At 32.1% G+C, this 12,922-nt stretch overlaps 2 protein-coding genes and 1 non-coding gene across 9 annotated transcripts in view; 2 read left to right on the top strand and 1 right to left on the bottom strand.

Annotated features, from left to right (window-relative positions):
• Positions 1-30: 30 nt before the first annotated feature.
• Sqd (RNA-binding protein squid) lies at positions 31-11,070 on the top strand. 7 transcript variants are annotated; one of them, XM_070308956.1, is made up of 10 exons: positions 31-340; positions 3,870-3,905; positions 4,354-4,394; positions 4,669-4,796; positions 4,988-5,134; positions 5,221-5,352; positions 5,591-5,810; positions 8,225-8,293; positions 9,185-9,308; positions 9,942-10,031. In XM_070308956.1, the coding sequence occupies exons 1-9, from the start codon at positions 207-209 to the stop codon at positions 9,253-9,255; spliced, it is 978 nt and encodes a 325-aa protein (XP_070165057.1). In that variant the 5' UTR covers positions 31-206; the 3' UTR covers positions 9,256-9,308; positions 9,942-10,031. The 7 variants fall into 7 exon arrangements, with proteins under 7 accessions (XP_070165057.1, XP_070165058.1, XP_070165055.1 ...); XM_070308954.1 differs by having other exon boundaries at positions 32-340; positions 5,591-5,852; XM_070308961.1 differs by lacking the exon at positions 8,225-8,293 and having other exon boundaries at positions 32-340.
• Positions 1,856-12,922, bottom strand: part of LOC138940253 (QRFP-like peptide receptor) — a 66,615-nt gene continuing 55,548 nt past the window's right edge. The window contains exon 12 of the transcript XR_011447967.1: positions 1,856-2,529. The gene's annotated coding sequence lies outside the window, so the exon portion shown is untranslated. The remainder of the gene's footprint in view (positions 2,530-12,922) is intronic.
• Positions 4,487-4,569, top strand: LOC138940412 (small nucleolar RNA SNORD58). Its single transcript, XR_011447999.1, has one exon. It is a non-coding gene; the product is annotated as a small nucleolar RNA SNORD58 (small nucleolar RNA).

Here is a 12,922-nt window from a genome sequence, read left to right as displayed (position 1 = left end):
CATATCACGAGCCAAGAGCCGAGAGCCGAGAGGAACGAGGGAACACGAGAGGTCTGGGTCCGGTCTTCTCCATTCGGCAATCGAACGATACGGACGTGTCGTGCAGTCGCAGTACGATCCTTTACTCGAGTGTGTCCAGTTGCGAGTAGCGTCGCGTGCGAGTCCACGTGTTTATTTACGCCGTGCGTAAACGCAAAAAAACGACGATGGCCGATCAGGAGGGCAAGGATTTCAGCGAGGATATCGCGGAGCAGAATTTTGCCGAACAGAACGGCGATGCCGAGAACGGCGGTGCCGGCGGCGATGCCGCGGACAATAGTCAGGAATCTCAAGAGGACAGGTAATTCGTCCGCCGATCATTTTTCCCCGCGCGTTTGATCGTCGATTGTCTCGGATCGCTCGCGGATCTTGACCTCATCCGGCGATTCGCGCGAATATCGACGATAGCTTCGCGACTCGCGAAGTAATAACGACCACGACCCGCGACGCGTCCCTCACAAAATGGCGAAGGCGCGCGGGAGTCGCCAGTCGCCGTCATCCGTAAATCCGTTCGCATCCAAGCGACGCGAACGCTCACGTTTCTACGTTACGGGCTTCTCGCTTCGTCTTGGTGCGTCGCGCACGTGGATATTTGTCGTTTGCGATTAGAATTCCTCGATTCGAGAATACGAAGGTAACGATGTGCTCGCGTATGAATGAATGGAAGCAACGGACGCGGGCTCTTCAAGGGCGCGCCCAAGCATCGTAAGAAAGAGATGGTAGAAAGAAATATAAAATACGATAGTAAACGTGAATGTATGAATATATCGCGAATTCAACGCGAAACACGCGAGAAAGGCGTCATTTTCTTGCTTGGTCGCGCTCGCCACTTCCGTTACAAGCACGTGGAAATCCGTCCCTTGCATCGAGCGGAAATTCCGCGCGTACACATGATTCATCTTAATAACGTTCATGTTTTTTTCAATGCTATCATCAAATAAGTAGAAGAATAAAATCATTCAGGGAGAGCGCAATGTGTCGAAGAAAATGAAAAGAAAAAAAGTTTATATCGTTGCTGTACGCTTTGCGCAAAATAGATTTATAGATTGTAAGTCCTGTGAGTTCTCATCTTTCTAGCTGTTGTTTTGCACAACATTGTGCTCCTCTTTTTTCAACCTATTCTTTTCAGCGTAGCCAGATCTCAAGTTGAATGAATTTTTACAATACGGGATTCATATCTGTGTAAATATTATTTTAATACGCAATTATACTCGCTATTTTTTTTTCCTCTCTCTTTGTCAGCATTTTATTTATCAAGACTTTCGCATCTCTCTCTCTTTTTTTTTTTTACTTTCCTGTAATATTGCATTTTTGCAAATCTTTACGTTAGTTTGTGATAGCTGTACAAAAAAGGGGGGTAAGCATCACTATGGATTAAATTCTAAAGATATATAAAACTTTTCAGGAAAAAAAGGATGTAATCTCCAAATTTTATAATTTTAATAGAAATTGATATATATAATTAATCTTTGCTTGTTCGACTATCGTATATTTGAAAAAATATTATCGTTGAATATAAATTTGGAGATGTGTACTTCCTCTTATCTATAATTAAAAATGTGCTCTATCAAGGGACGTGACTTCTATGTACAAAATAGCGGAAGTAAATAGCCAAATGTCAGTGCTCCACTCTGTACTTAACACATCTAGAATAATGAAGATATTGAAATAAATTATTGCATGCTACATTTTGCAAGAGTAACGTAAGATACTTGTGCATACGAATAAGCATTAGTCTGTAACTTTATATGTGCTGCTGTTACAAGGTATACATATTTATCTATCAAAGTTTCGTAACTCTATGTAAAATCCTTATTTCCATTCCTCTTATCTAATTACTTAATTATAGTTCTGTAATTGTTAAAGACAAAAATTGTGGGTTCTGCAGTCGATCAGATTTGTCACAACATTGTCACGCAAGTAATAATCGTAATATCTTTATAGAGCGTAAATTTTCAAATGTACAATTTTTTGGCCAGCTGAGTCTTCTTCTATCTTTGTACGTTGTATTGCAGCTGAATTCTGGTAATAGTCAATTGCTTACGATTGACAATATATACGTTTATCTGGATTTGTGTGAACTGAAACCGTGTGAAGCCTTATACAGTGATTTCAAAGTCAGAATTATTACGAGAAGTCTACGTCAAGTTCAAGTCCATCACGTTCCCTCACGAAGCGAAGTGGAAGTCGAGTTAATTCTGTCAGATTGATAAGTCTCGCACAGATACACACTTGTCTGCTGGGTCACGCGTAGAGTAATTTCCGATCCAAATGCTGTTTGGGCGTGACCAAAGCACAGAATCACTAGGGCCAATGCGAAAATCTCCAGTAGGTCGGAACGCCATTAACTCCAGTTTATGTGGCTTGATCTGCAGGTGATCAACAACGGTTTTCACATGGCGGGCGGCTCGCAGATGGAAAACATGACCCGACCAGCTACTGATTACCGGCGTGTGATGTGACTGGTGCCCACGGTATTTATCACCAGCCCTAGACGATATTAAAGAAATCAGATATATTAGTAATAACAGATCAATATTATTATGTCGAATGAACTGGCAGAAAAGCGATAGAAAACAGAGCTTGTAACTCATTGTTAAAATACAAAGAAAGAACGAGAAATATATACATATATCAAGATTTGAGACAATTCTTGCATTGTATATTTGTCAATGAGCGTTATATAAAGACAGTAAGAGACAGAGAGAATGAAAAAGAGAGAGAAACAAGCACATATATATATATATATATATACACATAGAATAATATACGTACATATATAAATAGAAATAAATATTCGATACTGTTGATCTATATTATGTACACATACATGTGTCAATCAAAAGTATCAATAATCGTCTATCGTTCAATTGTAATGAAAAAACAATTTTTTTAGCTTTTGGATATAGAGTTGCAGTCTATTCTAGCATATGCCATATTCTTTGGGCCAATCAGCAGTCAGAGTACCACTTGGAAAAATTAAATCTTGTTTCCTTTAGGCGCAGCTGTATGTCAACTGGAGTTGTAACTATTGCTTGGGTTCTCATATGAATATCAATATAATAGTACCTTACTCTCTCAATGCATTGATTTTTTTTACGTATATATATCTACTTTTTTCCAAGTTTTTCATTTTCTTTTATTTTTATTTTTTATTTATTTTTTATTTTTTACCATAAAACGTTCGAATCTCAAGGTCTCTGTGGTGTGCAAAGCAGTCTTCTCATGATTGTTTCTCGTAATTTTTCACAAAGATTAAATATATATATATAATAAGCTATTTTCATAACTCTAGGAATGATATTCTCCTATATTCTTATAATTCTTATGTGAATTGTGATTATTACGTTTATTAAGAAGCCTTTTCTAAATTTCGACATTAGTGGTTTAATTAGTTGTAGCTTAACATATGCGTCATATATATATATATATATATATATATATATATATATATATATATATATATATTTATATATATAGTCTCTTATACTTACACGTGTGCTATATAATTTGTACATATTTGTTTAAATCAAATTCCCTACCTAAATCTTTTCGATCAAATCAATTCAGTGCCCCTTTTGCGAATGATACTACAGGTCTGTTTCTTGCATATTTCGCGCGTGTCTGCATTCAATTTTTTCATATCTTAACATTGATTCTGATCTTTCCAAGGGTCAATTCAATATACCTTTTTTTTTCCCCCTAATAATAAATGGAAATGTTTCTCGTTTATCAAAAGTAAAATTTTCGCTTCGATCTCAGTTCTTACTATCAATTACCACGTTTGCAAAATTCATCTGGTGAAATAAATTCGTTCCGTTGCTTTACAGGTCGACTGGAGCTAACCAGGATTCTCTGAACGATAGGTATTTTCATTCTTTATTACTTTTTCTTTTTCTTTTTTTTCTTTTTAATGTAATAACATATAACGGAAGTGTTAAGAAAGTGAAAGAAAAATTGCATGCGATAATACGAGATGATGAAAAACTTAGAAATGCAAAAGTTACGCTTCCAGGTGATAATCTGCTACGCGATTATTTCATAACTTGTAATAGTCACTTGCGAAAGAGGCCGAGGCACATTACTATGCGCTATCTTTTACCGTTTTTATTACAGATAACTTTTTTGCGCACAGTTGCAGAGACATTTGACAATTTGCTGACATCGCAATCCTGAATAACGATCCTATTTAAACTGATAAACTGTAAATTGCTCGCTATACATATTCGGTTCCATGATAGTAATTAAAGATTTAAAAATACCTTCTGTTTGCTTCCATTAGTTTTAATTTCCTGTTTGTTTGTTTTTTCGCAGGAAATTATTTGTTGGCGGTTTAAGTTGGGAAACAACTGACAGTGAGTAACTCTCGTTTTCTAAAATTATCTCTAAACGGTAGCAAATTTTGCAAAGTTCTAAAAAATTGTAAGATTAGAGAAAATAAAAAAACATGCTATGATGTAATTTCTTAGGACACCTTTGGATGACAATATCAAGAGAATGTCATGTGAAAAGAATTATTTACTGAGTTTAATATAACGATTAGTTATATAATTATTTAAATGACTCGAGTGTGTATTATAATAAATAAATTTTAAGGATTTCTATAAAGATTGTTTTATCAATTTTTAGAGGAACTGAGGGAACATTTTAGCACATATGGCGATATTGAAAGCATCAATGTCAAGACAGATCCTAATACGGGACGATCAAGAGGGTTTGCCTTTATCGTCTTTGCTAAAGCTGAATCTCTCGATAAGGTATTTATCTTTGAATTTTTTATACCGTTTTTCTTTGCTCTTATATATATGAAATGATGATACTAAACCAGTTCTGCTGCTGAATATGTGTGACGACAATTCTTTTCTGAATCTTTATAAGAAATGTTTTTAATGAACCATCACATTTTTATAGCAAAACAACTATTTTGTAAGAAACATACAATTTTCAGATTATGGCAGCTGGTGATCATGTTATTAATAATAAAAAAGTTGATCCCAAGAAAGCGAAAGCCAGACACGGTAAAATATTTGTCGGTGGTCTTTCAACGGAACTCTCTGACGACGACATCAAGAATTTCTTTTCGCAATTTGGAAGTGTAAGCATTATATCATTTTTTACACATCAAATACTTTAAATCAGCATTTCCTGTGAATAACGGCGGAATATTGGAAAATATTTCAGATCGTCGAAGTAGAGATGCCATTCGATAAAACAAAGAATCAGAGGAAAGGATTTTGCTTCATCACTTTCGAATCTGAACAAGTTGTTAATGAACTACTAAAGACCTCGAAACAAACGATAAATGGTAAAGAGGTGAGTAAATATACAACTATTATATTCATTATTACAAGACCTTCGTTCAAATACTAATCTTATTTATAAAGTTTCTTTTTGAATATTCTAAACATTATAAATATTAAAATATGTGTACGAATTCTTCCCTCTTCCTCCTAAGACGGTTATAAAAGTTTGACACAAGACAAGAAAGGTTTTAATTTAAACGATATTTTTCATTGCGAATATAACGACTACTTTAATAAATCTTAAATAGGTCGACGTAAAGAAGGCGACACCCAAGCCCGATGGTATGATCGGTATGCGCGGAGGACCAGGCAATCGTGGTAGTCGTGGTGCCAGGGGTGGCCGAGGCCGTGGATTCGGTCAAGGCGGATGGGGACAAAGCGGCTACGGCGGTGGTTATGGCGGTGGCTACGGCCAAGGAGGATACGGCGGTGGCTACGATGGATATGGATACGATTATTACGGTGGCGGTGGGTACGGAGGTTACGGTGGCTACGACTACAGTGGATACGGTAATTTTATTGATTATTATTAGAGTCGCCGCGACAGATTCAACGTCTGTGCGATTATTGTCGAGAACTTTTTTTCTTTGCTTTTTTTGTTTTATTTTTTTTTCTTTCGAGAAAAAAAAGTGATCAATGGCAGATATGTTTACCCATCGTTACCGTCCCAGTGTATTCGGCAGACGCGATTAAGACGAGCATTTTGAAAAAGATTATATGCATATTATGTCTGCTTTAATTCCTTTGTCGCGCATCTGAGTCGCTATGCTGCTTCAATTTTTCTTTCTAATTAATCAATAATGTTTTTACTGCAAAAATTTTCATTTTACTAAAGTAAGTTAAAAGAGAAACCAACATCATCTGCTTCGTCAATATGCATTATTTAGTCATGCAAAAAAAAATGGAATGATCAGAAGTTGACATTTTATGTATATATTATTATACAAGGTGATAAAACAATGTGATATTAATCGTAATTTGATAGAGCACGAGTGTTGGTTTACAAATAGATCAACTATAACTGTCAGTATATACATACATATACATGTACTGACATTTACATATATATTTGTATTAAATTTAATTTATTGACTATATGTCTGTTTTGTAAACTGTAAAAGATTGCAAGAAATTATTTTTTAATCAATGATATAAAACTAATTAGTTTATCGTCGACTATGTTGCTCTACATATGTAGCCAATGTAAACCAACGACTCATGCTCATGAAATATGTCTTTTGGATTGTTCTTTCAACATATAGCATGATGCAATCTATAATAGGTATTTATGCATTCATGCAATCAGGATTCAAAGATTATGTGAATCAAACATAATTCTGCTTATTTTCCACTTTAAATCTTCTATTTCCAGGGTGTTTGGCTAATCATTTAACTATTACCAGCTAATTTACCTTTAATAATTTGCTGAATTATATTCTTTGATGGCTTATTGAGATATTTAATTAATATAGTATATATATATATATATATATATATATATTCACATACGCATAAACATATACATGAATAAATATAACATAAAGTTGTCAGTAAATGCGCGAACACAAAGAGACAGAGAAAGTTTTTACAATATCTTTTATGATCCTTAAACAGTTTAAACCTCTTTAAATTAATATAAATTGTATTATATAACATATATTAGAGCATCAATTTTTTTTTCAATCTGCCATTTATTAATAAAATTATGTTTATATTAACATAAAATTGTGCAATTGATCCATATTACAAGATGTTAATATTAAAATGGCAGATTCAATAAATTATGCGAAAGTATTCTCATAGATTCACTGATTAATGTCAGCAAATCAATAATCTTAATAGTCACTGTTTTAAATCTCGTCTTAAAATATCTTTTATTGTTTCCTAGAACTTCAAAAATCATGCATTCACTGCAACATTATATTAACATACATGAAACTGCAAGGTGTATGTGTTGTGTAGAGAAGATTAAAGTAAAGCTATATAGGAAACTATTTGTATGAGACTGTACATTGAATCCTTTGCTCCTGCTTTTGATCTCGTTACAATCCTCGCATGCTGTTTCTCATTTATTCCATATTTCATAACGAGCATGTCAAACGCGATGAAATCACAAAGGTTAAACATATTATATATGCTTTTGCTACAACACATGAGAATGAGAATGATTGTGTCTCGTATGATTTTCAAGACTAGCTTATCCGACATGCTATTTAAATCAAAAGGCATTATCTATTAAAGTTGATAGAGAATACTAGCTGAACAATTTCTGTATATCCTAGTATTTTATCCAATCAAAAAATATTTAAAAACTTTTCTTTAAAAACTAATCTGTTATATATAATAAAAAAGCCTTATTCTTTGTCTTTATTAATTTTTCAATTTTTTAAAAAGATTATTACGTTATTATTTTTGTTTTTATATAGTGACAAACCATTTTCAGCATGACATAAATCGTTTCAACGACATAAACTTTATATGCATGTCATTTTTGCATTCACACAACTGCTAAATCATTCCAAGTGTGCTCCAACAATCTCTGCATCGTTTCTCAACAATTTTTATATTCAGAAACTTCAAGAAAGCTGCCTTTTATTGATGTAAAATATTACATTATGTTGTACAGTCAATTACTGGCTTTCATAATATATTTCGTGGAAGACGCTCTACAAAAAAATAAAACTATTAATATTAGATACATGAAATTATTAGTATCATTACGTTAAATACATATAATTAATTATAGTTGTTTTCAAGCGCCATGCACGCGCATAGATATTTCCTTTTAATGTAGAAGAAAATGAACGATCTTTTATGTCTCGGTACATATACGACAACTGATTCCATTATGCTCTTTATGCCGTGTGTTCCATGAAACGCAGACGGATACGGCTACAGCGGTGGTAATTACGATGGTGGCTACAGTGGTGGGCGTGGTGCACGCGGCAAAGGTACGCATTATAGCGTCCTTTCTCTCTCATGCATTTCATATTTATCCCTCATTGATGACATTTTGAACGGCATATATTCCATCGTCCATATTCGTAATTTTTTACATATTAATTACATTCATCTATGGTTTTTTTGTTTCTCACAAAATCAAAAATCTCACTTTTCCGCTTTCTCTTTCTCTTCATCTCTTGCTGTCTGTCCCTTACTTGAATATCTGTTTTCTTTACCCTTTGCCTTTATCTGTTCTATAATTGTTATGTTGATATGTGCGCATACATGTGAAAATATGGAGATGAATATAATTTCTCATACACACACACACACACACACACACAAATTAATGGAAAAATTATTTTCATTAGATGACAAAAAATATATGATCAAATTATTGTAAATTATATTATAAAAGTGCAATAAATTTTTGACTGATGTATATTATAAAATATATACTTGGTCAACTTTTGGATATCGATAACAATTCTTCTTGTGAGCGTGAAAAAACATTGCAATGTCTTTACATTCATCTTTCCATAAAAACCTAATTTTGTTTTTTCTGTTTCTAACACGATATATGTACCCTCAAATATTATCTCTCATTTAGTCATTGATAGCTATAGAAATGTATATAAGGAAGATGAGAAAAGTATAAATTGGAATGCAGCCTGCAGCTTACTGCCTTAGCCTGTAGCCTTTACATTGATACTCAATAGTCTTCTTTCGGCTTGTACTATATCTATTATCTTTTAGTTCTATTATTTTCAAAAAGATATGCTTGACATTTTCTTTTGTAATTTACATATTATTTGATTTCTTGTATGGATAAATTAGCGTTATATGCAACTGGGTGGGAGGGTTTGACTAACAATGTGCGTTACATGGGTATGTTCCAGGAGGTTCAGGCTATGGTGGCAAGCAGAGAGGTGGTGGTGGTCGTCAGAACCAGAGGCATCAACCCTATTAATGAGGAGATTTTCCTCATTTGCGACTGCAATGCAATTTGCATTGTAACTGCCGGTGAGTCAGCTCCAAAGTTCCTAATGCTCTTGCCTCTATCTCTGCACATCTTGCCAAATTATAAGAAGATTTTTGTGTATGAGAAAATATCGGTTTTGTATCAGCAGAATAATGTATATGCATATAATCTTTGAGATTATTCAAATATTCTATCAAGGTAAAATCTAAAATATCGATTTTTCAAAAGTTAGAAAGTGAGATATATGCACTTATATTTTTAAAATCTTTTATTTTTATTTTTTACATGTCTACAAGTAATTATTTTTAATTATAAATAAATTTTTTTAACTTTCTAAAGGAGATTATAAAGCTGTCATATTTTTTCCTAATAATCCTTAATCCACAAGTTGTGATTGTAAAAATCGTTTTCCTTGTTAACCTTGGATGAATATTCTGTTTCATATGTGTATCACACAAAATTTTATATGTTATTATTTTTTACTGCGCCAATTTTTACCTTATTTCTACGTTTCAAGTCCATATTGTATATTTGTTACATCTTCGTCCGCATCAAATCTATGATATTTATTTATTGTACAATATTTTATTAATTTTAACTTGTGTTTGAAATAAAGTGTGCAATGTGTATAATTCAGTGTTTTTTTTTTATTTTGAAAAATTTTTCTTTTTCAGGTATTACGAAGCGGGATTCCCGTTCAAGATCATATTACTCGTCCAATCATTCCATTAAATCACGTTATCTTCGGCAATAGTACTGAAAAGCGAATATTCAAACATCTCAGAATTTTAACAGAAATAATTCTTTACTTTCTTTTTTTGTATATATAAATATATGTATATACATACATACATACATACAAATATATATATATATATATATATATATATATATATGTATATGTATATATATGTGTGTGTGTATGTGTGTATATATAAACTTGCTTTTCAATTCCCATAGAGCATTTGCGTCCGCATCGCATAGCATATCGTGAATAATTATATTAATGGATTATTTTAATTTTGTCTACAAGATATATATATATATAACACGATATGGAGAAAAAAACTACCGTATATGAGTAAGCAGGCAATGTACTTTTTACATAGCATGCAGAAATAGTGAGTAAGAAAAGGAAACGCGAGATAAGTCGACCTGTTTATAATGAGTGTGCGAGGTATGAAACCAGATAAAAGGATTATTGCTTCCTCTCTTATTAATAAAATAATAGAATTAAATAAATTCTCGTTTTGTGTACATATCTCATATATACATTTGTAATTCTGCTTTGACCTCCTATACGGTAACTTATTTTTTTCTTTTTAAAACGCGACATGTACACATTTGTCTGAAACGTATAGGAATTAATCATTTATATATTAGACTTAAATAAGACTGACACATGCACATATACACTTATGTATCAGACTTATTAATAGAACTAATACTCCGTGAATTCTGTCATACACACGTGCTCTGTATAAGCGTCTTCATTCTGGAAAATGACGGTGCACTTAACTTGCCGCAGCGTGCGCTAAGACAGGATTCTTACTCGATCAAAGAACAGCACATGTATATTACATTTATATATGGACATTCTCATTCTACAAAATGAGAAAATTGTTACATTAAGATTCTTAAAAGTACAACAGACAATATTGTATTGAAAGTAATGCAATATTGAGATGCATTGTATTTTTGTCCGAGTACATACTATGTTCTAATCCTACGTCATACAAGAAGTATTACATTATACAAATTAAAAAGATAATCTTATGTTAGCTGAAATTTATTTAAAATAAATTATAATTATATATATATAATATCTCCTTAAATTTGTCTATCAAATCTTTTCTAATGTAATTATTAGCAATCACACATTCCAAATCCTACAACTTTTCTGCAATTGATAATATTGTTGGCGAAATAATTATTATATACATATAAAATTAAAATATATATTATAAAAATACGGAATATATAAAAACAAAACGATATTATCAACCTCTGATTACAGATAGAAATAAATTTATGCGCTTGCAATGAATATAATATCAGTTATTACAAAATTATAGTTTTTTTTTCTATTTTTATTTTCTGGATAAGATTCTTTGAGCTCTAAATTTCAAAATATAACACTTAGGTAAAGAATAGTTCTAATTTTAATTAATCGAAATGTATATTCACTTCACGAAGAGGAATCTAGTACGATGGAGATGTGAGAAGCCATTAAGATAATTATCTATTGGAGATATACGAGACGGATCTATGCGTTCTCTAATTAGTAGCGCTACATTTCTCATCCAGCTTTGATTTCCTTACTTCTCACTTAACATTCTCGCTTTGATGACAATTGCATTTTGACTAGATTCGTTTAATTGAGTGACATTTAATTGCGACATACGAGTGTTTTCTTGAATAATATTTGCAATTGTTTGTTATTATATTAAGTATTTTTCTTTGTGAGAAATACAAAATAATAGCACAATAACAATAACTTGCATTAAATTATTAAAAGTTTATCTATTAATATAAATATGTACGTGGCAAGGAAATCTATACTGATTAAATTTTCAAGATATCCAATTAAATAACAGATCGAATTATAAAGCAAAATAAAAAATATAAATTAATTATATGTTTTAAAAAAGATGATTGATATCAAATTATAAAGAACATAAGTTCTATGAGTTACTTTTTATACACATACATTTTTATTACATAAATAAAAATCCAAAATTAACAGTGCTTCAATTTCGATCACAAAATATCACGCTATAATTTAGCGCACACACATTTTTAACCATAAGCAAAATTATTTCTGAAGTGTATATTTCAAAAAAAAATGTAAAAAGAGAGATATATCATAAATTGTATGCAGCTATATAGAAAAGAATTTTATTAAAATTATCTAAGATGTTTTTTTCTTCTCACACGCGTTCAAAAAGACATAAAATTGCATCAACTCAAGCAAATAAAAGAAATAACGTACAAAAGATGCATTAATCTGGCAATTGCGCTTTTGTCTCCTCGTCATCGCCAGTTGGAATTTCATCTTCAATATCTAAAGTAACGAATCGAATGTAAGGAGGTAAGAGAGAGAGAGAGAAAAGCTAATATTTATTTATAACACTTTACACTATGTGTCGATGTCTTCGGTAAATTTATTGTCAGTTATCTAACACATTGTTATTTTCATTGGTACAAAAATAATATATATTGAATAATATATGCAAAAAAAACAATGATTAGCTTTGATAATTTAAAAATTAAAAAAATCCATCAATTCAAAATACATCTTTGATATGTTATCTCCGATAATACAATTTTTGACCGATACTCGAGTTTCATTCGTTCATCAAAGTCTCGCATCTGGTTCGACAGACTATTGGTAACTTTTAATTACAATTTACAGTATGCGCGATGCAATACAGCGGAGTTTCGCAGCGAGTAATTTCCAGTTGCGATAAGACAGTGCCTTGCGAGTAGCAAAGCCACCCTATCGAAATATCGGGTGTCACGCGCAGAATCCATCAGGGATTAGAAACGTAATTAATCTTTGGTAATGAAGTAAATAACGCGAATTAATCCCCTTCAATATCGTCTGAGATTTGGTACATTAATCTTTCGTACAATATTGCAGTGCGTTAAGAAA

This window comes from Polyergus mexicanus, unplaced genomic scaffold (genome assembly GCF_030449975.1).
Source record: "Polyergus mexicanus isolate NDT 795.1 unplaced genomic scaffold, iyPolMexi1.0 SCAF_16, whole genome shotgun sequence".
In the NCBI taxonomy this organism is placed as follows: Eukaryota; Metazoa; Arthropoda; class Insecta; order Hymenoptera; family Formicidae; genus Polyergus; species Polyergus mexicanus.
Note: the sequence above shows the minus strand (reverse complement) of the source record. Positions and strands in the feature narration are given on the sequence as shown.